The 24557-nt window shown below is 38.5% G+C and overlaps 1 protein-coding gene and 2 long non-coding RNA genes across 3 annotated transcripts; 2 read left to right on the forward strand and 1 right to left on the reverse strand.

Annotated features, from left to right (window-relative positions):
- Positions 1 to 16870: 16870 nt before the first annotated feature.
- Positions 16871 to 22412, forward strand: LOC133881126 (uncharacterized). Its single transcript, XR_009902490.1, has 2 exons — positions 16871 to 17185; positions 22234 to 22412. It is a non-coding gene; the product is annotated as an uncharacterized LOC133881126 (long non-coding RNA).
- Positions 17193 to 21113, forward strand: LOC133881131 (uncharacterized). Its single transcript, XR_009902491.1, has 2 exons — positions 17193 to 17541; positions 20874 to 21113. It is a non-coding gene; the product is annotated as an uncharacterized LOC133881131 (long non-coding RNA).
- A 950-nt stretch (positions 22413 to 23362) lies between the features above and the next one.
- LOC133881119 (major pollen allergen Bet v 1-M/N-like) lies at positions 23363 to 24346 on the reverse strand. Its single transcript, XM_062320081.1, has 2 exons — positions 24074 to 24346; positions 23363 to 23961 (listed from the first exon to the last, which is right to left on the reverse strand). The coding sequence occupies exons 1-2, from the start codon at positions 24255 to 24257 to the stop codon at positions 23663 to 23665; spliced, it is 483 nt and encodes a 160-aa protein (XP_062176065.1). The 5' UTR covers positions 24258 to 24346; the 3' UTR covers positions 23363 to 23662.
- Between the last annotated feature and the right edge of the window lie 211 nt (positions 24347 to 24557).

Genomic DNA, 24557 nt, shown 5'->3' on the forward strand with positions numbered 1-24557 from the left:
CTATAGTAATTCAGGCGATTGTCAGAGACCATCGTCTCTTCAGTCGAGCGACTTTCGATCGTCTCTTCTTATTTTTCATTTTTTTTATTTCATTTCCCCGCGTACTCGTTCAGCCTCAAAGCTCCTTCATGCCGGTTTTGCGTCTACCGGAGATAGAAGAAGATCCACGGGAGAGGGAGATCTACGCATTCGTTGTTGGGTGATTTTTGCTCTAAATCTGCTTGCTTTTTGGGTGATTTGGGTTTCTGGGTGTGTTTTGTTTGGGGAATTAGGGTTTGTGTTTGCTTGAATTTCCGTTAATGTTGGGGTTTTGGGTTTCTTGGTGGGGAAAGAATTAGGTTTTAGGGTTTTGGGATTGTAGTTAGTGGTGGGTTGTATGAGAATTTGGTTTCTGGGGTTCTTAAGGACGAAATGCCGTCATCCTAATTTCTCAGCCGATCAGTTTCTCGGACTTTCTCGGCGATTTTCCTCCTTGCGAAACATTCCCTGGAAGCTTTCTACGCCGCATTTAAAACCATTTGATCTTTGAAGAATCCCTCTCGCCATATCGATTTCTGCACATAGCTACTGATGCCAGTTGCAAAACTCAAGGCCTCTAATTCTCCAGAATTAATGAAATCGGAGGAGGGAAATGATCCTGTAGACACTATCATCAGACAAGCAATTGGAAAAGAGCCTTTTTTTGTCTTTCTCGAGGGTCAGGGACAGCCCAGTTCAATGGATTCAATTACTTCATGTTACGTGGGTAAGTGAATGGTTTTTGATTATTTGGGTTTGAGTTTTATGGGTTTTGTGCATTTTGATTGCTTTTACTGGTTTGTTCGTTTGTTTCCCCAGAAAATTGAGGGGGTGAGGGAGAAGGAAAGTGAAAAGTTCTATTTTCTGTGTTTTTTGTTCAGATTACATGCATTGTTCGGCTTCTGAATGTGGAGTTTATCAGATTATGAACAGAATGAAGATGAACGAATGAAGAAATCAAGAACAGAGGAAGAACAGAGAGTAAGGAAGAGTAATCTGGAGAGAAAAATGATCTCTTTGTACTTTGATTGTACTGAATAATGAAAATGTATTATAAGCTAAGTATATATACAAATGAAAAATCACCAACTAAGCTCAACTGCTAAGCTAACTTAACTAATAAGCTAACAGACTAACAGCTGGTATTTAACTAACATACCAGACTGTTTACATGTATTAGTAAAACTCCCCCTCAAGATAAAGAGAAAATGTTAATGGCATTCATCTTGGACAACAAGTGCTCAAAAAGATTAGAGCCGAGAGCCTTAGTAAAAAGATCAGCAAGCTGGTGATGAGATGTCACATGAAGAGTAAGAATAATCTTCTCTTGAATTTTGTCCCGGACTAAATGACAATCTATTTCTATGTGCTTGGTTCTTTCGTGGTAAACTAGATTCTCAGCAATATGGATAGCAGCCTTGCTATCACAGAAGAGTAAGGCAGGTTGTGGATGAGAAACCTGAAGATCATGCAATAAACTCAACAACCAAGTGATTCCACATGTAGCAGTTGCCATAGAACGGTATTCAGCCTCTGCAGAAGACCAGACACCGTGTTTTGCTTCATGGATTTCCAAGAAATCATGGAATCACCCAAAAAAATACAAAAACCAGTAACCGATCTTCTAGTATCCGGGCATCCATCCCTCGGAATCACAAAATGCTTTAATATGAGGAACATATGAAGCTGAATAGAATAAACCTTGTCCAGGAGATGACTTGAGATACCGAAGAAATCGAGTAGCTGCATCCATATGAGGCTGCCAGGGACTATCCATGAATTGACTTAACAACTGAACTGAATAAGAAATGTTCGATCTAGTGATTGTGAGATAAAGAAGTCTTCCAACAAGCCTTCTATAACTGGTAGGATCAGATAACAAAACACCACTAGAACGAGACATTTTCAGGTTAGTCTCCATAGGAAACTTAGAAGGTTTGGCAGCAAGTAAACCACTATCTTCTAAGATCTCTAAAGTGTATTTTCTCTGTGAAAGAGAAATACCCTTTGAAGTACGGGCAATTTCCAACCCAAGAAAAAATTTCAAGGTACCAAGATCCTTAAGTTTAAACTTGGTATTGAGGAAAACAATGAGCTGAGTAATGGAATCAACATCATTACTAGCTAGAACTATATCATCCACATAAACGAGTAGTGAAATAAAAACCTTGCCTTGAACTTTAGTGAACAATGAGTAATCTGATTTGGATTGAAGAAATCCATGTTGAATCAATGTAGTCGAAAACTTAGCAAACCATTGCCGTGAAGCCTGCTTGAGGCCATATAAGGATTTGGTGAGCTTACACACCTTATTCTCCCTCTTAACTCTATAACCGGGGGGTAACTTCATATACACTTCTTCATTAAGTTCCCCATGCAAAAATGCATTGTTTACATCTAGTTGATGTAATAACCAACCATTAGAAGCAGCTAGAGCAAGAAGACACCTGGCAGTTGTGAGCTTAGCAACTGGAGAAAAAGTATCATAGTAATCGAAACCTTCTTGCTGTGTATAACCCTTAGCAACTAACCTAGCTTTATAGCACTCAATTGACCCATCTACTTTGAGTTTCACCTTATAAACCCATTTGCATCCAATCAGGATTTTGTTTGGAGGCAAATCAGTAAGAAGCCAAGTATGATTGTCTTCTAATGCAGTGATCTCAGTATTCATGGCATCACGCCAATGCTGAAACTTGGTGATAAAATTGGGGTTCATAGTTGGAGGATACTGATAAGCAAAAGGTTGTATATGAAGGTGAGAGTTTAGAATAACTAAGAAAAGAAGAGATAGAAAAAGGAATACCTGAATCCATGGAATCTGAATGAGGTGAATGTGAAGCAACTTCGCAGTGATAGTGCTGAAGATAACCTGGTTTACATCGAACACGAGAAGATTTTCTAGGAAGAGAAGAATTTTCAATTGTGGGAAGAGAAGAATGTTCAATTGTGGGAAGAGAAGAAGAATTAAGATTAGAAGATGAGATAGAAGGATTAGGAAGCTGTTGGTCAGAAAAAGAATGTGAAGTGTCAATTATGGGAAAATTTGAAGATGGAACATCCGGGATGATGTTAGGTAAAACAGAAGATGGAAGTGAAGATGTAGAAGGAAGAAAAACACCATCAGAGGATGGATTATGCAAACCAACAGCAAAAGGAAAAATAGACTCATGAAAGACTACATCCCTAGAAATGAAAACCGAGTGTGAATGAAGATCAAATAATTTGTACCCTTTTTGTTGAAAAGGATAACCAAGAAACATACGAGGTTTGGCACGAGGATCAAATTTTGTTCTATTTCTTGAAAGAGTTGAAGCATAACAAAGGCATCCAAAGACCTTAAGATGATCATATGAAGGTGGTTTTTGATAAAGCAATTCATATGGTGAGATATTGGACAAGTGTGGAGTAGGAATTTGATTAATGAGATATGCAGCCGTTGAAACACAATCTCCCCAGAAAATAAGAGACAATTTGGCTTGAAAACAAAGAGATCTAGCAACGTTTAAAAGGTGTTGATATTTTCTTTCAACAACTGCATTTTGTTGAGAGTCTACACAACTAACGAAATCAAACATGGCAAATTCAGGACCGTTGTCTGATCGAAGAACTTTAATTTTGGAACTAAACTGAGTTTCAATGAAATGAAAAAACGCTTGAATGTGAGTTCTAGTCTGATCATTGGATTTCATTAAATGAATCCAAGTGTAATGACTATAGTCATTGACTATAGTAAGAAAATAATGATGACCAGCCCGAGAACTAACAGAATAAGGCCCCCATATGTCAGAATGAATAAGATCAAAAATAGAAACAGAGGAAGTAACACTATGAGGAAAAGGCAATCTTTTATTTCGAGCTAATGGACAAACTGTACAAGGAAGAGAAAACAAATCACAAGAGATTTGAGGATTATTGGAATGTAAAATCTTAAGCCTAGATGGAGACAAATGTCCCAACCTATAGTGCCAAAGATCTGTAGAAACGGATTTAACACGTGCAGAAAACATAAAAGATGCAGAAGTGAAATTACAAGAAGAAGATATGTCTGGTTGATGCAGTTCAGGTTTCTCCAGTAGGTAAAACAGCCCATTTGCTTCTTTACCCACTCCAATCGTCATCCATGTTGCAAGATTCTGTAGAAAACAGTAGTTAGCAAAAAACAGGAAACAATATTGGAAGGTTTTAACTAGTTTGCTAACTGAAATGAGATTAAAGGAAAAAGAAGGAACACATAACACATCAGTAAGTGTTAAATGTGCATAGACCCGAACTGTGCCAATATAAGTAACAAGAGCAAAATTTCCATTAGGTAATTTTACTTTGGTAGAAATTGTGGCAGTATTGGATGTGAAAAGAGATATGGAGTTGATCATATGATTCGTCGCTCCAGTATCGATAATCCAGGCATGATATGGACAAGAAATTGTGGTATTTGTCTAAGTCATTTCAGAGGGTGACACCCGAGACAATTCGATTTGTTTGTTTTGAATTGATCCGGGTTGAATTTCTCTGAGGTACCCCCCAATGATTTAGACAAATTATGAAATTTGTCTAAGTCATTTCAGAGGGTGATACCCGAGACGATTCAATTTGTTTGATTTGAATTTATCCGGGTTGAATTTCTCCGAGGTACCCCCGAATGATTTAGACAAATTATGAAATTTGTCTAAGTCATTTCAAAGGGTGATACCCGAGACGATTCGATTCATTTGATTTGAGTTGATCCGGGTTGGATTTCTCCGAAGTACCCCCCAATGACTTAGAGAAATTATGAAATTCGTCTATGTCATTTCAAAGGATGATACTCGATACGATTCGATTTGTTTGATTTGAATTGATCCGGGTTGAATTTCTCCAAGGTACCCCCTAATGAAATTTGTCTAAGTCATTTCAGAGGGTGATACCTGAGACGATTCGATTTGTGCTCACCCATTGGGTAGCTGACATCGGTATGGGCTTCTGAGAAATATACTTTATTGAAATAGTGTCTGATTACATGGGTTTCACATAAAGTACTTCTTCAAATGCTCTACGTTCCAGGCTCTCAGTAGTGCTCTTCCGTTTGTATCAACTAGATGGTATGCCCATTTGCCTTGACATTTGACTACTTTGTAGGGGCCTTCCCACTGAGGTCCGAGCTTTCAATCATTTGGGTCATTGGTGATCAGGCTTACTTTTCTGAGAACCCAATCTCCGAGTTAAAATTTCTTAGGGTTTACAGTCTGGTTGAAATAGCAGGTGACTCAGTCTTGGTACGCCGCCCATGTGATTTGCGCTTCGTCTCTTCGTTCTTGAAGCAAATCCAATTGAAGCTTGATTCTTCGTCATTGAGTCCCAGGTTGTAATGTGACACGTGAAAACTAGGTGATCCGACCTTTACTGGAATTATTGCCTCGATTCCGTAGGTTAAGGAAAATGGTGTGGCTCCGGTTGGGGTTCTGGTGGTGGTGCGGTAGGCCCAAAGTTCTTCGGGAACATAGTCCACCCAAGCTCATTTTTTAGCCCCAAGCTTCTTTTTCAAAGTTTTCAACAGGGTTTTATTTGTCGCTTCGACTTGTCCTTTTGTCGAGGGGTGGAACGGAGTTAAAAAGTAGTTTCGGATATGGAGTTCAGGGCACCACTTGCGGAACGGTCCATAGTCGAACTGTTTTTCGTTGTCGGTGACAAAGGCGTGGGGAATATCAAACCTGCATACAATCATTCTCCATAATAACTTCGTCACATTCTCGGTGGTGATGGCGGTCAGAGCTTAGGCTTCGGCCCATTTGCTGAAATAGTCAACAGCAACACAAAGAAACTTCCGACCTCATTTTCCTGGGGGCATCAGGCCGACAATATCAACCCCCCCCCCCCACTTCGCAAATGGCCATGGTGACTTTTCATTACTTAAGAAAATCTCTGGCACTTGTCACATTTCTGGACTATTTCAACAGAGTCTTTGTTCATGGTGGGCCAATAATAGCCTGCTCGCATTGCTTTATGTGCCAACATCCGAGACCCTAGGTGGTTTCCACAAACCCCTTCGTGTATTTCCCGTAGCCCATACTCAACCTTGGAATTTCCGAGACATTTTAACAGGGGCTCGGTGTGCCCTTTCCGGTATAGTTGCCCTCCTAGTATAGTATACCGAGCAGAGTGCATCTTCACCTTTCGAGATTCGTGCTTCTCCTCTGGAAGCCGTCCGTTTCTAAGATATTGAATAATTCCCGTTGCCCACTCGGGATCAGTGGATCCTTCTTCTATGTCCATCATTTCTTGCTTCGGGAGAATAGATGGTTCGCTCTGCAACATGACCTTATGAGAGGAGTTTTTCATCTCAGGTCCGGCTCTGGAACCCATTTTGGAAAGAGCATCGGCTCGGATATTGTTCTCCCAAGGGATCTTTGTCAGTACGACCCTATCAAAACCAGATTGAATTTCATGTACCTTGTTTAAGTATTGGATCCTTTTCTCCCCATGAGCTTCAGATCGCCCCTGGATATGATCAACCACCACTTGGGAATCGCTTCTGACTTCCAGGTTTTTAGCTCCCATCTCTTGGGCTATTGCAAGCCCAGCTAGAACAACCTCATATTCGGCTTTGTTGTTTGTGGTGATGAAGTCGAGCTTGATTGCGTACTGAAATTTTTTTCCTTCTGGGCTGGAAAGTGTGACGCCGTCACCAGCTATTTGATTGGCCGAAGACCCATCTACATAGGCCACCCAAGTGGTGTCTTTCGGTAGCTCTTCATTCTCGAGAATGTCACTGAGTTCTATGAGGAAATATGCCAAGGCCTAGCCTTTGATTGCAATATGAGGATGGAACTCTCTGTCGAATTGCCCTAACTTGATGGCCCATTTGACTAACCGACCAAATAGGTTTGTTTTCTGCAGTATTTTCTTCATAGGATACTCGGTTAATACCCGTATTGCATGTGCTTGAAAATATGGTTGCAGCCTTCGTGCCAAAGTGATCAAGGCGAAAGCCAATTTTTCGATCCAAGGATATTCCTCCTCGGCTCTGTGAAGGGCGCGGCTTGTGAAATATACTGGCTTCTGGATCCCTGACTCCTCTAGGAACAAGGCCAAACTAACGGCCGAAGCAGAAATTGCTAAGTAAAGATAAAGTATTTCTCCCTCTTCGGGTCAGCTTAGGAGCAATGGGTTGGTAAGATATTCTTTCAGCTTTCCAAAAGCGTTTTCGCACTGGACATTCTAGGTAAAAGTTTTTCTCAGGATTTTGAAAAAAGGCAGGCATTTGTTGGTAGACCGAGAGATAAACCAATTTAGAGCCGCGATCTTTTCGGTTAGTTGTTGTAGCTATTTGATTGTCTGAGGCGCCTGCATTTTTAAAACGGCTCTTACCTTCTCGGGATTCGCCTCAATTCCCCTTTGTGAGACCATGAATCCTATAAACTTTCCGGAGGAAACACCGAAGGCACACTTAGCAGGATTCAGCTTCATCTTGTGGTCCCTCAACGTCTTGAATGTTTTGCTTAAGTCTGCAATGTGGCTTAGGGCTCGGGTGCTTTTTACCGACATGTCATCAACATATACTTCCACATTTCAACTGATTTGATCTCAAAACATCTTATTAACAAGCCTTTGGTAAGTGGTCCCTGCGTTTTTTTAAGCCAAATGGCATCATTTTATAGCAGTATAAGCCCTGGTCAGTGATAAAGGCCATATTCTCTTTATCAACATCATCCATGTGTATTTGGTTGTATCCTGAGAAGGCATCCATGAAGCTGAGGAGTTTGTGCCCAGAGGTGGAATCTACAAGAACGTCTATTCGAGGCAATGGAAAGCTATCCTTGAGACATGCTTTGTTAAGGTTGGTGAAGTCGACGCATATTCTCCATTTTTCATTCGATTTTTTGACCAAAACCACATTGGACAACCATTCAGGATAGTCTACTTCTCAAATAAAACCGGCTTGCAACAGCTTCTGTACCTCCTCAGCTATGGCCTGGTTTCGCTCCGAAGCAAAGTTTTGCCTCCTTTGTTTAACTAGTCGGTGGCTCGAATTGGCCATTAATTTGTGGACTATGACCGAGGGCAGTATTCCCAACATATCCTCATGACTCTAGGCGAACACATCTTCATTTTTCTTTAGAAATGTAACTAGCATTTCCTTAAATTTTTGGGGAAGTTGCGACCCTACTCAGACTTTCTTCCTCTGGTCACCAAGCTCAAATTCCTCAAGGTCCTCAACTAGCTCCCCCAACTGTGATTGCTATTTTCCATCTTCCTTTGTCTTTCCATCAAAACTGATGGTCTCGGGTAGCTTCCTTAAACTCATGTTGTAGCATTCCCGAGCCATTCTCTGGTCACCCTTCTCAGTATCGACTCCTTCTTCAGTGGGGAACTTCATGCTCAGATGAGAAATTGATGCCACAGCTTTGAGATCGTTTAGTGCCGTCCTCCCAAGAATGGTGTTGTAGGTCGAGGACCGATCTATTATCAGGAATTTCACCATGATTATCTTCTGCTTCAAATATGTCCCCGCCATCATTGGAAGTTCAATAGACCCGAGGGGGAGCACCTGTTCTCCTGAGAACCCCACTAAGGAGTGTCGGGTCTGGGTGACTTTGCTTCGAACAATCTTCATGAGTTCGAAGGAAAATTTATAAAGGATATCTGGCGAGCTTCCCGTGTCTATCAAGATCCAATGTATCTTGTGATTGGAAATGGCCAAGCTCAATACCAAAGCATCAGTGTGCGGAAGAGAGACTCATGCATAATCATCATCCGAGAATTCAACGATCTCGGTTTCACGTTTCCTTGACTTCAGGGGCTTCTGCACAGAGTATACCTCGAAATTCCTTATTTGCCTAGCATAGGCCTTCCGAGCCGAGCTGGACTCTCCTCCTCCTCTGAAACCCCCGGAGATTGTATGAATTTTTGGAAGGTTGTCTTGCGGTGCTTGATGTGCTCAGCTTCGGCTCCTTTCCCTTCTTTCTCTGTCATCCCGGTGATTTGGCTCTCTGGCTTCATTGCGGTTCCTTTCTCGATTGTCCCGTTGATTATCTTGATTTTGATGGACTTTGTGTCGATCCTCTCGGGGACGATTATCTCGCGGGAGATTTGCCTGACTCCTTTGATCAACAAGGAATCGGACAAGCTTACCGTTCTTGATAAATCGTTCGATCAAGATCCTCAGGGATATGGCCAATGGTATCATGGAATGCGCAATATTGGTCTGCAAATTGTGGATTCAGCAACACTGGCCAGGGCTTCCGGTACATTGGATTCCTCTTGATTTCCATCAAAACATCCATAATGGGAGCGTTAAGAGTGGTCCAGTTATGGTTTTTGAGTGACTTTCTTTCTCGTTTGGATCTGGTTTCCTCTCCCTCTTATTGATCCCTGTGTTCTTCCTTCTGAGGATCTTTCTTCTTCTTATAAGGTTCAGACCCCGAGGTGCGACTCGGGTCAGGACCCAAGAGGGCCCGGAGTGTCTCCCCCTGGTTGATGTATTTCTCGGCCTTACTCATGAAACCATTGAGATTTCGTGGTGGTTTCCGAGCTATATCCGCCCTGAGGGCCCCATACTTCTTGATTCCCTGGAAGAGAGCACCATAAATGAAATCGTCGGTTGCACTCTCTACATCCAGCCTTTCCTGATTGAACCTCATAAAGAAGTCTTTTAAGGACTCCTCGGGACCTTGATGTAATGACATCAAGGATCCAGATGGCTTTTGTCTCACCCTTCCAGCCATGAATTGCATGAGGAACATTTTGCTGAGTTGATCAAAGTCGTTAATTGAATTCGGGGGGAGCTTTCAGAACCAGTCTCAGGCATTACCCGAGAGGGTGAGAGGAAAAGCTCGGCAGGCCACTTTTTTCGATGTCATGTGAAGATCTATGTGAGCACGGAAGTTCTCCAGATGCTCAAGGGGATCTTCAAGACTTGTATAGAAAGATACGTCTAGTACTTTGGTAAAAGGTGATGCGGTCTTTTGCAAAATATCCTTGACTAGGGAAGCTTTCCCTTTGTCGTTGCGTTGGATAGCCGTGGTTAGAACATTTCACCTCTATTCCAACCGGTTGATCATTCCATGCATTGCTTGCTCTGCATTGGTTTGCAGAGGAGGTAGATCCCCAGGAATAGGTCATCGGTTCTCTAGTCTCTCCCCCGTTCCTTCCACCCGGCTACTTTCGTGCACTTCCTCCTCATGTTGCTCACTATCTACATTATCGCGAGCCTCTCGGCTCTCCGTAGCAACCCGAGAATGTTCCGGAATCCGAGCTTGAAGGATGGCATTCAAGTTTGCCATATTCTCAATGCCCTTTGCCATTTGCTCCATCCTCTCATTTAGGAGAGTGATTTGAGGATCATTGGAATTGCCTTCTTCTCGAACATTACGTGCGATTCGAGATTCCCTATTTGTGTCTGATCTTGTAGTCACCATATCGGGATTTGTTGAAAGAGCAAACGATATTAGTTGTTCCCACAGACGGCACCATACTGTTGAATCAGTTTCCCGATTGCTAACATGTCACCTTGCGATTTCGATAAACCCATTCTTCTCTTGATATCTGAAAAGAAATACTGTGTTGGGGGATGCCAATGATCCCACTCTGATGCTTAAGTTAGAGACAATTTGAAAAAATATAGCCAAATTCTTATGCCTCCAAGAAAAAAAATCTGCACCTTTATGCCTATAAACACCTTGTATTTATAGGACTTGGGTGGCGGTTGGAATATGCTTAGTGTCTTGAATTCCTGGAAATCTTCAGTTAGTGGCTACGTGGGTTGAAATATGCAAAACGTCAGGGTTTCAGGATGTTATCGTACTTGCGGATCTGGGGGCTCAATATCCAGGATCTTTCATCGTCTTTTCACGGTTCCAAGATTTCTGGAATTGCAAGGTCGTTCACGAAGGCTCGGAGCCATCTATCTTGATTTGATTTCTGACCGAGATGACCCCGACCCCGAGATGGTTCATGCCCGAGTTGATCCGGACCTCAAGGTGGGTTCTCAATCTAGGTGCCTTGAACCCCGAGATGGTCTTGTGGCCGAGGTGTCTTGGTATGGACTATCATTGAACTTCAGGCCCAGTTCACACGGGTGCTGTTTATTTCACCAACAAAACCCATGAAATCGCTCCACCACCAGGGGTAAACCCATGAAATTGTTTTATAAATTAAGCCTGATTATTTTATGAATTAACATGGTTATTTACTTTCGATGAGTGCACGTGATATGTTTTAAGATGTTTTATGATTTATGAAATGAGATATGAAGTGCATCATGATGATGACATATTGCATTTCTATTGCATCATGTGGATAATAAGACACTAAATAAATTGGGTTTGAGACCCCAACCTGGTGAGTAAGGCTCCAAGGCTGTTAACCTAATAATAATAAGATAAGGATAAAAGTGGTGGAGTAAGGCCACAGTGCTGAATGACAAGTGAGGATAATTAAACTGTAATGTCCAATATAAAAAACAATATTTTTATAAAAGATTAATCTAATCACACAACCATAAAAAAGACAACAATTTTCTACAAATTAATTAGAATGCTTTTAATTTATTTTTTTTTCTACCACGAACGTTCTCCATTTTTTTCCTAGAGCGTTCGTCGTATCTTTGACAAACGTTTGCTACCTTTTCACGAACCATCGTGAAAAACCCTAGCCAACGTGGCCAATCAATCCTTATCATTTCATGCACGATTGTTGACGTATTGTACAGTGTGTCAGAAGGTACATCTCACACCTTCAGCGTGTATATCAAATCATACCATGAACGATCGCTGTCATACGTCGAACGATCGCCTAACCCTAAATTTTACACAAACATCCGTTACTCACTTGAGGAATGTTCACCAAATGACCAAATCAGTTGATCTCTATCCTCTACATTGCTTACCTATAGATACCCCTTACCCTATGCCTCTCAGCATCATTTCTACTGCAACATACCTATTCTATCATATTTCTTGGTTAGAGGAAATTTCTAGAGTGAGAAAAAGAGTTTTGTTGATAATCCACCTTCATTGAGGTAATTAACCCTTGTTGCATAACCTTTTCTTTCACGATTATTAATGTTCTATCATTGTTAGTTTATTATTCGTTTTACACTTTGCTTTACATGCAAACTTTATGAATTAATTTCCCTTTTCAAAAGAAATTGACCTTCTTAAAATATAGGGTTAAAGACCTTTTTGATACTTGTGGTTTGAAAACTTTATTTTGTAGTATCTCAGTTTCAATTTGCATTGCAAATGGTACCTGAGTTTTGAAAAAAGACGGATATGGTACCTCCGTCCATTTTTCCGTCCAAAATTTAATGGATTGCCACATGTCTACTCTCAGATGTTGACATGTGGCACAATGTAAAAAAAATTAAAAAACATAAAATAAAAATATTTAAAAAATAATAAAACTTTAAAATATATATATATATATATATATATATATATATATATATATATATATATATATTAAAAACTTTTAAAAAAAAATGAAAAAAGAAGAGGGTTTGGCTGAGCTTTTTCTTTTAGAGGGTTTGGCCATGGGGGTGGCCAAACCACCCCCCAAGTGCCAAAAACCCCCACAATTTTTTTAAAAAAGTTTTTAATATTTTTATTTTTTAAAGTTTTATTATTTTTAATTTTTGATTAATTTTTAAAGATTTTTATTTTACATTGTACCACGTGTCAACACCTAAGAGTATACACGTGGCAATCTGTTAAATTTTGGACGAAAAAATAGACGGAGGTACCATATCCGTCTTTTTCCAAAACCCAAGCACCATATGCAATGTGAATTGAAACTAAGGTACCAAAAAATAAAGTTTCCAAACCACAGGACCAAAAAGGTCTTTAACCCTAAAATATAAGCTTTCAACCACTCTTGATTTCATAAAAGCTCACTATGACATGTTTTATTATACCTTATTACGCTATTATGAGCTTTTTTAAAAAGTTAGCACGTTAGGTTTAGATTATCTTTAGATTGACATACATTCTGGCAATACCGAATGTTCCTCAAACCTTGAACAAATCGTGGACGAACGATCGTCCTTGATTGCTATATGTTCGCGGGATGCCAGAAATGTTGAAAATAAGGTTTAGTCATAGATTTTTAAGGAGTGTTATTAATCTTAGGTTATGTTTCGCAATATCAGGAATCCAGGATGTCCTAATTTATGGATGAGTAGACGAAGTAAGTAACTACTTACAAAACTAAGTTCATAATAGATGCAATATGTCAGCTGACGGAGCATGATTTACTTTTCTTAAACGTTATGATATAAGCCTGTTAAATTTCTAAGTATTTGATAACTATTCCAAGATGCGTATTACTATTTTTAATGATAAATGAACCATATTATTGCATTGTAAGACATGGTACACTGGTACGTGCGGTATAACGTCCATAAGCTTGCAATTATACGAGTTATTCTTTACGGTCAAAAGTTTATAATGTGTTATGATACGCCTTGGATCCAATGGTTATTTTGTGACTGGCGTACCATGTTTGAATGGGGTCAAGATTACAGCTTTGCTAGTAGTGTGAGCCACTCGAGGTCGAACTTAGTCGGGCTGCTAGTATATGACTGTATGCGTACATATCCGGAACACTGGTGTTATATTACAGGTCCATCAAGACAGCGCCAACCTTGTCGAGAAATGGGTTAATATCCTAAGTAGACAATATGAGATGAACTATGACATATATGTATACAAAATATATTTTAGCATGATTTCCTCATTCATTAAACTCTAGGTATTGTCACTGGAATTATGACTCCGTAAATATTTCAAAACAAACCATAACCTTTTAATGGGAGCTAGTAACAGAGGCAATACCCACCATAAAAATTTTGCAAAATACTCATATTTATGATTCCACAATTAAAGTTTATTCTTAAGGCTTATTTTATAACTAATTTTGTAATGATTTATTTACTAAGTCATAGACTTACTTAGTGCCATTCTCTGTCTCGAACCCCTCTTTATGCTGATATTATCAAGATGACCTTGGTTAGAGTTGGGAAGTTCGCAAGGATGAAGACGCAATGCAAACAATCCCTTAGTATCATGTTTGTTTAGATTTAAAATCAGTTTTTGAATAACTCTCGATCTACATTTGGTGATAGCATTATTTAAGGTTTAATTATTTTTAGATTCTCAAATTTCATATTCTTTCCTTTTTTGCTTTTCTTTCACTTTGATTAGTCTATAAAGGGTGGTTCCGCTAGGCAATTACTAGTTAATTGTTCTAGAGGTGCTGATAGTAACTACTCATCAATTGTTTAACATATTCATGTCTCAAGCTGATATGTATAGATTTTCCATTATAAACTTTATTACATGCCTTAGACATAGTAGCTTCACTATCACAACACCAAGAAATGGTTGGCATCAACTGTTGCCACAACTTATATCTAATAACACATTTTGCATGCTGCCAAGGCTATAAATTTAGATTTCATTGTGGAATGTGCGGTACACGTCTGTTTTTTAGAAACCCAAGAAATCACTCCACCACCAAGGGTAAATATCCACCCACAAATAGCCTTATTATCATTCACACTAGGCAACTAGCATCAGTGTATCCTTCTAGTACTGATGAAAAATTGGTATAGTACAGTCCTAATTCAATTGTTCTTTTATGGTATCCAATGACTCTTTCAATTGCTTTCTAATGTTTCGTATTAGGACTGTTCGTATATCTAGATAGTTTGCAAATTGCAAAGGAAATACCCAGCCAAGTGCAAGGCATTGCACACATTAAGGTACCAATTGCACTAGCATATTTTAACTGATCAACTGTCCTACTAAAATTCTCAGTTAATTTTAAATGTAGAATTATATAGGGCACTTGATTCTTTAATTCCTAAGTGTTGAAATTTAAGAAGCATTTTCTCAATATAATGAGACTAACATAGAGCATAGCCCCCACTATATTTCTTTACTTTGACACTTAAGATATAATCAACTTCCTTAAGATATTTCATTTTAAACTTAAGGAATGCTAGGGGTATTTAAACTTTTACAAATGGAAGCTTACAAACTGACATGAGGCTCCACATCAACTTAATATTAAAATAAGTTAAAACAAATTTTAGTACATAGACAAAAATATCCTTTTATCTCTTGTTGAACCCAACTCGCCGGAAACCATCATACCGCCGGAAGCTCAGCATGCCAGCCGACCTCGACCATTGGAAACCCAGCACCCCAGGCAATCTCGGAATCGACCACGACCCCGTTCTGGCCGGGGATGGGCCGGATCCCGGACAGACAGCCAGGATCTGGCCGTTGGACCAGATCCCGGCCGTGATTGGAGAAATCACGAACAACCAAATCTGGTCGTTCGTGGCTGGATGATGCCACTGGCTGCCAGATCCCGGACAAATGGCCGAGATCCGGCCGTTCTGGTCGGGGGACCAGATCCCGACCGTTCTGGCCGGGGGATGGAGAAATCACGAACGACTAGATCTGGTCGTTCGTGGCTGGATGACCCCACTGGCCGTCGGATCCCAGACAGACGGCGAGACGTCCAACCACGAAGTTCTGGTGATCTTGAAACGGTGATGTAGATCCGGCCCTTTTACGTCCGAACAGACGGCGAGACATCCTTCAACGAAGCAAGGTGGTCTTGAAATAATGGTTTTTACTAAAAGGGCATTTTCGACTTTAAGTATATGTCACATCAATTTGTAAAGTTTCGTTTGCAAAAGTTTAATGAACTGTTTGGCATTAGAAATGAAATTTTATTCCATCCGGGTTTTTTCTAAAACCCACCCACCCGCCCAAAAACCCGGATTTTGACCCGAATTTTGAAATTACTGGTGGGACCCAGCGCAGAAAAAGTTGACTAAAAAAATATTAATATTAATAATTTAAATCAATATAAAATAAAAAATATTAATATTAATAATTTAAATTAAAAAAAAAATAAAAGAAATTAAAAAAAAAAAAAAAAACAGAGGGGTGGCTGCCAGTCGGGGGAGGCCGCGCGGCCTCCCCCGACTACTGGGGGTGGCCGCGCGGCCACCCCCGACCCTTGGGGGAGGCCGCGCGGCCTCCCCCGAGTACTAGGGGTGGCCGCGCGGCCACCCCTGACCCTTGGGGGTGGCCGCGCGGCCTCCCCCGACCACTGGGGGTGGCCGCGCGGCCTCCCCCGACCACTGGGGGTGGCCGCGCGGCCACCCCCATTGCCTGGGGGTGGCCAGGCCACCCCCAAAGGGGTGGCTGCCAACCGGCAGCCACCCTTGCTTCATTTTTTTTTTTTTTTAATTTTTAATTTTGATTTCAATTATTTTTTAAAAAAAAAATTATTTATTTATTTTTAATTAAATAATCAATATATAATAAATTATTATTATTTAAATTATTATTTCACACAACTTTTCAAAATACCAATCATTATACACAACTTTTTAAACTATCAATCATTTCTTACCATTAAAATATAATATTTTTCAATCTCAAAATTCAACACCCAAATACAATTTCTTACCTCGATATTTGTAAATAGAATTAGAATTCAATTCTAATTCTCAAAATTCAATACCCAAACGCACCATAAGTACTCCTAGGATTTCTCTTTAAACTTTGAAGTTAGATACTTATTACTTTTAGATATTCCTTTCATATTTGTTTAAAATATCATCAAGTCATCCATATAAAGACTAATTACAATATCGTAATTACAATACTCTAGAAAAGTTTAGAATATTTTTTTAAAAGATTAGGTTCTTTAAAAGATTTTTGGTGTAAAATTTTTGTATAAAATTTTTATGTTCTATAAAACTAAAAATTAAAAAATTAAAAAAAAAAAAAAAAAAAAAAAAAAAAAAAAAAAGAGAGAGAGAGAGAGAGAGAAGAACAAAAACGTGGCAGGAAGCATCTAGAAATAATTAGACTTCTCCTTCCTTAAAAGAACCAAGCAGCCTCAACGTGTCTGAGACAAAATCTCCAGCCTAAACGTGTCTCTTTCCACCTGCCACATTTCAGCTTCCCCTCATCTCCTCCCACACGTTGCTGAAACCATCGAAACCCCTTGCCACATTTCGGATTAGGCGCAACACGTTGAGTTCATGCCCAAGCCCTTCAGCCACGTTACTCTTCTTCTTTCCCTATATAACCCAACGACCTCGCCCTCCTGCGACACTCCTCAGAAAACCAACAATCGCACACCTCCGGAAAACCAGCAGGTATTTCCTTTCCTTCTCTGTTAAAGTTAGTTGCTTGAGATTTTTTGAAGTGTTGATATAATTGAGATTTTTTTTTTTAAGTGTCACACGCCTACCCCTTTTTTCTTTCTCTCTCTTTTTTTTTTTAAATTCTTCTCTCTCCTGCCTTCTCTTCTTCTTTCTCGTTATTTTCTTTTCTTCTCATCCGAACACCAAGAGAGGCAGAGATAAGGGAGAAGACCCAGTCGGTGGGCTAGCCATCGGACTGGGCGGACGACGACGCCGGGCCGGCAGGCACGGCCCCGCACCGTCGACGCCACCAGAGAGCTCATTTCCGGCGATTTTTGGACCCCAAAACAGTAAACGAAACTGCTTTGGTAGGTGAAAAATTTATGGGTTTTGATCTTATTCTAGGGTTAGGATAATTGATTGAGGAAATTTCTGGGTTTTAGAAGGATTTTCGGTGGAATTAAGGTCTTTGATTTTGATTTTTAGATTATGGGTTGCTAGAACGGAATGGGTCTTTGAGAAATTTTGAGAATTTCTTTTGAAAACTGAATGGGTAGACCTTTGGGTGTTAATTTTCTGAAGATTTAAAATCTGGTTTTGGGTTAGTTTGATAATTTCTAGAATAATATCATGAGATTAATTTTCTGTTTGGATTGTGGAATCTTCTGTGGTGTTGGGTTGACCGAATGGGTATGGTGAATTACTATTGAAAATTTTAAGGTTTGGATTATGGGTTGTTCAATTTGGAGAGTTGGAGCGTTTTTGTTTTTGTGATTTGTTTTTGAGAACAAAAACAAAAAACCCTTTTTTTGTGGTTTTTTTTTTGTTAAGAAAGTGTCTGCAAATTGTTTTCGAAAACAGTTTTTGAAAACCAAAAACAGTACCTAAGACATTTGAACAATTTTTTTCAAAACTGTTTTCACTTAAGAAGAAAATTGAAATGGATAATTGCACCGTTGGTCCCTGTGGTATGCCATAATTATTTTTTACTCCCTATGGTTTAAAAAGTTCATGAGAGGTCCACGTGGTATGCAATAATTACGTTTTACTCCCTGGGTCGATTTTCCATCCACAATTTTGACGGAATCTGTTAGCCCTACACGTCAGCGACACGTGTCGCCATCTTATTAGCGACACGTGTCCATCTTAATAAAAAAAATATAAATTTATTAAAAAATAAATAAACTTATTTTTTTTATAAGGGTGGCCCAGCCATCCTAAGCCTGCCCTTTTTTCTTTTTTCTTTTTTTCTTTTTTTTTTAAATAAGTTTATTTATTTTTTTTTTAATAAATTTATATTTTTTTTATTCAAATGGACACATGTCGCCATCTTATTGGCGACATGTGGCACTGACGTGTAAGGTTAACAGATTCCGTCAAAATGGTGGACGGAAAATCATCCCAGGGAGTAAAACGTAATTATTGCATACCACAGGGACCTTCCATGAACTTTTTAAACCATAGAGAATGAAAAATAATTATGACATACCACAGGGACCAACGGTACAATTATCCCAAATTAAAAACTGTTTGGCGTTTCTATATGTTTTTTGTTTTCAATTTTTTGTTTTTTCCATTTATTGGGTGATTTCCAGACAGAATTTTGTCAAATTTATATGTCATTAGACTTGATAGTTGATAGCTTGGATGAGAATAGTATATTGTGATTATTGAGGGGTTCAAAGCAATCCAAAAATCGATTTTACCAGAATAACAATGTTATGAAGGGAACATTCGAAAGTGATTCGTTATGGGACACTTGAAATACTTGAAAATTGCAAAAGAAATGAATCTATGTATCTACAATTACTGCACATCACAAAAATAGCTCTAGGAATGCAACACTAATTCCAAGTTATTTTTCTATAAAATCTACTAGTGAAAACCCAAAAGCCAAACCTGTAGTGATAGTTCAAAACCGCTCCTACCCAGCTGTGTCCTAGATTTGCAATTTAATTCGTTTACCCTCAAGCTCAATGGTTCTTATGTTAAAATCAATGCTGTCAAGAAAAATAGAATATTAAAATCAGAAATATTAAGAAACACATAATGGAGCTTCTGAATTTTTCAGCTCAAATAAAAAGTCTTGTTCTTCCCAATAAGAATACATACATACATCCATTTATGCAGTACAACCTATTGTAAACATTGTGCTAACAAACTTGTATGTTACTCATCATATATCACCTTCATACAACTAAAGAGAGGTGTCCATCCTATGTCTATAACTCACACACACCCCTTTACAAACCAAAAACATTCTCTTTCGAGCAAACCCATCAAAACTAAGCCCCACAAATTACCAAACCTTGCCTCCATTATGGTTCCCAAGTTCAATACAGAATTTTTCTCGCTCAGTTTTTTCTTATACACCACAGATGAAGAATGTAGGAAAATATAGCACAAAGCTAGGCAAAACCAAGAATCAATAACCTAACAGAAAACGCGAAAAGTTTCCATAAAAATTACAGTCATCAAATTGAACCCAACAACCTAAAAACAATCACATAGAAATGTACCGTATGGCTTGTTCAATTTCTCCAAAATTGACTCAAATTAGCCCATAACAGATACAATATCACATAGACTCAAAACATCCAAAAGTCACACCACAGAATTAGAAATCACCCAAAAGTACGATAAAAAAACTTACAAAGAAGTTACCCAAACAAATGCACAGGAATGGAATCAAACAAGCAAACCCACAGAAATCAAAACAAACCCACAAAACCTACGAACAAATGCACTGATTGGAATCGCCGCAACAGAGGAGTTGATCATTCACACAAAATTTTCTTCGATCCTCTAGAACACAAGCAGACAAGCTGCTAATCAATGGGTTCCTAAAAAATAGAACCAAAACTTGCAATCAATTCCCGACTCATAGGGTAGATGAAGGAAAATAGAAGGAGAGTAATGGCATTGAGATGCGCTTGTGGGAGTGATTTTTGTCTGAGTTTGCAGGTGGGGAATGAATCCGACTCATGCGAGCACGCCGAGCAGGATAAAGAAGGTAGAGAAAAATGGATTTGTGAAGATTAGAACCACGGATCACGGGTACCGTGCGACACTGTGCACTTAAGATAGAAATGGGTTCCGCGCATGTTTTAAGCATATTTGGATGAAAACACAAACCTGTTTTTGGAAACAACTCTAAATTGTTTCCATATTTCATGTGTTTATGCGTTTTTGTTTTCTTACGTTTTTGTTTTTAAAACCGGTTGCCAAACGGACGTTTTCGTTTTCAAACACGGTTTCCTGTTTTTAGAAGATTTTCTGTGGGAAGGCCGAATGGGCATTGTGAAATCTTTGGGTTTGTTTTGTGGGCATTAACTGAATTAAGTTGAATTTTTATTGGTGTATATTCTGGGTAAATCACGGTTATAGGAAGAATTATTGTGTTTGTAATTTCTTGAGTTAGTTTGTTGATTTCTCTGTTGATGGTTGAGTGAATATTGTAAAAATTTCTTTGGGTATATTTTGATTGGGTGATTGTCGGTTTTGTAAGTAGCCGTGTGGAAAAGTTTTGAAGAACTGAGTATGTGTTGAAATCTTGGAATTGTCTTGTGAGGGCTTTTTGGTGGAAAACCCGAATGGGAAATATGATTGTTGTATTTGGGTTGCTAATTGTCATTCCTGTAATCCAGAATAAATTTATGTATTTTGTCAAATGCATTACCATTTCAATATTATGCTCTAGGGTAAAGGACTTCAGCCTTTATGGCCCACAGCCTTGGAAGAAGTCTTCACAGTGAACTTATTATCTGCTTGGAATCCAGCCTATTCCCTGTTACAGTGTTGTTAAAATTGGTCTATTAAACGATGAAGGACTGCGTCATTTATAATAGATACCTTTCATAGATTAAAAATTTATTGCAGTTTCAGATTGTATGGAAATTCAAATTAAAATCTGCCGTAATCCAACAAGTTATTGTCATTACATGTGTTAATTTCAAACTTATGTGTTTTATTCATCTAGTAGCAGACCTTGCCCCAGCAAACTTATTTATTGTTAACATAATAATGCCATATTCTAATCAAATTGTATGCAGAAGAGTACAATAAGAGGCTTTTGAAAGAATGAGTTATTGAATTGTGTTATCCTCTTACAAATGAGAATATGACATGGAAATATTATCCTAGGTAGGAATGAGTTGTAAAAACATAATATAGTTTCTAAAATTTTGTGTTTGATAGAATAGATTTTGATTATCTTTTGAATATTCCTAAATTAACTTTTATGGTCTAATTTAGGTATAAGTAACTAAGATTTCGCTCAAGAATTCAAGTAAGGGAACAGTACCTTAAAACTCTGGCGGAGTTTAATAAAACTTTTTCAAAAGAAAAAGTCTGGGATTTTCTGAACTCTTTCAACTCTTTTAATATTACGGACCTTTTTATATTACCCTCATAATAATGCTCTTGTTATATGATATGATTAGAATCTCATATGATCATACTCGGCTTATATTTGAAACATGTGCACCATATGAATAAAGTTGGTGAAATCATAGTTCTCAAAGTATGTGCACCATATGAATAAAGTTGATGATATCATAATATATGTGTTATATGTACACCATACGAGCAAAGGTTGATGATATCAGAGTATATGTTACATGTGCACATAGTTTTACTCCCGCGGCACCATGTCATAAACGATCCGGATCATATATGTGTTATGTTTTATGTGGGTAGCATGTCAGCCACACAGAAGGACGAAAGTGTGGGCTATCGGCCGGGCGGCCTTCACCTAGGAAAGTTTCCAACCCGGTACAGCTCTCCCCTGTGACAACAGGATGAGCCCATAGTCGTTCATTGGGACGAGCCAAACGTGCACCGCTCATGGTTAAAAGCGGAATTGAGCCAAGGAGTTAAAACTTACACGCTATATAAATGATTCATGCATTTGATCTAATTGTATTTTATTTAAATGTTTCTTTATTTGAAAAAGTATTTAAACTCTATTTAGAATTCCTGAAAAGAAAATTACACTTTTGTTTGTCGTGTTTTCCTTACTGAGTTGTCGAACTTACCTATTTTCTCCCCATTCTTTTTAGATGACACGATAAGCCGAAGTCATTTCTTTGTAATGGAGTAGGCCTCGCAAAGAGCAATAGATCGTTGTGGACGAATCTAACTTTAGTATTGAACATTATGTGTTTTTTTAAAAATTCTTGGAAATATATTGTAAATATATATAAATGCTTTTAATTATATAAATGTTTTATAAGCTCTAGTTTGCGTTTTTCTTATATCCCAAAACGGGAGCGTGACAATAACAATAAGTGAATTTAGAATAAATGCATTTACATTGTGCTTAATTCCATGAGATAAAATGGTATAATCAAATTTTTCATGCTAATTTTTTGGTGCTTGGTTTAGTTCATATAATGACTTGATTAATATGCAAACTTTCTTCTCATTTCTAGGCATAACAAATCATTTTGGTTATTCCATGTACACTTCTTCATCTAGCTAGATCACCATTTAGAAATACGTCTTAACATCACTTTGATGTACATTTAGAAATCCAGTGCCATAAACACTCTAATAGATGTTATTCTTGCTATCAAAATAATATATGTCTTTTGTTTAAATTATTTGGCTACCAATATGGCCTAAAAGTTTGAAGCGATTCTCATATCTATTGTATTTCCTTCTAAAATACTCATTTACATCCAATTGGTTTCGATCAATGAGGCAAGTCACTTAAAATCCAAGTATTGTTTGATAATATTGAGTCCACTTCATCATTGTTACTTCTCTCCAAAATGTTGCATCTCTATAAGAGATAACTTCTCTATATTTTAGGATCTTCTTCTATGTTTAATAAAATGAAAATTTTGTTGAAAACAATCTCTCTGTTTCATTTCAAAAGGAAAACAATTAATAGCATGAGATGACTCAAAATCAGGGTCTAAGTTTCTTTTATTTTGATTCATTTAAGTTTCTCATGGAACAGTTGGCTAATCCAGTCCTTTTTCATTCTCACAGAAGGAGATCACCACCAAATCAGGCTTTTGTTTTTTGTTTTAGTGTAAGCACATCGTGAGGACATAATTGTCTAATAATACATTAAAAAAAAATCTCTATTGTATTTTTCCTTGACTATCACTTTTACTACGTACATATAACTTCAGTTGTAAATGTATACATATATTTCACATCCCATATATACCCACATCATTTGCAAGTAATACTATAACTTCCGGATGATTTCCATTATTTATATATAAACATTCACTTTGCATCTTCCTTCCGAGTCAAAATTACAACGTACATCGATCGATCTCAAGCAAGCAGACGATCGATCACAACCGCAAACTCTTTTTATTTAGCAAGCCAAAATTAAGTAGTACGTATTTATGGGTAGACCAAAAAAACCAACATCAAAGCCACGTACAACTCATTATTGAACATTGAGGGGACACACAACACGCTTTTATTTGTAGATGCAAATATCAGAATATATTTTGGATATATATTCTAACAGTAGGTATTAGGGTGTGCCAAGAGGTAGCCCTCAACAGCCTTGAAAAGTCCCGCTGCCTTTTCTTTGCCGGCCTTAATCTCCTCTTCATCGAGCTTACAGTCGCCTTTGGTGTGGTACTCGCTGGTAATCTTCAAGATGGATCCTCCATCATGGCCTGGCACGATCTTGATCTGGTAAGAGATCTTCTCGAGCGTGTTCCCCAAAGGACCACCCTCGATCACGCTGTAGCAGTATTTAAAGTTTGCGTGGTCGATCTCCTCAACCTTGTGCTTCATGTGCTTGAAATGACTGCCTGAAAAAATATATATGTAAAAGCACATGTTACTTGTCTTCTTCCTTACACGCAGTATGTATATGATACACATATACAAGGAAAAGTGAGAGGATCGAAACTAATTACGTACCTTCGGTAAAGGTGATCTTCTTGATGGTTCCAGGCCCTCCATTTCCTTCAATATTCTCAGCACTGCTGACGTTCTCAGGTGCAACCTTGGGAATGAGGTTGTCGGCATCTAGGACAAAGGACTTGAACAGCCTAGCCGGAGGGATAACGGAGGTGGCCTCATCCTCGTACTTGAAAACACCCATGATGAACTGAGAGTAGTGAACTGGCGGATCGATCGATGTGAGAAAACGAAGAATATAAGGAGGATTGATTGAACTAATTGGTGAGGAGTGAGTGTACCAAGAGGTTGCCTTTTATAGCCAGAATCCCCCCCCCCCCCAATTAATTAATTAGCGTTTTTCTTTTTTTTTAATAATACCAAATCTTTTACTACCAATAACATTTCTTTCTTAATAAATAAACTTCACATCATTTTCCGTACTCATCTCTCGGTAAAAAATTTTAATACTTTTAAGATTTCTCATAATTAATTAGCTTCTACA

This window comes from Alnus glutinosa, chromosome 1, assembly GCF_958979055.1.
Source record: "Alnus glutinosa chromosome 1, dhAlnGlut1.1, whole genome shotgun sequence".
NCBI lineage: Eukaryota > Viridiplantae > Streptophyta > Magnoliopsida > Fagales > Betulaceae > Alnus > Alnus glutinosa.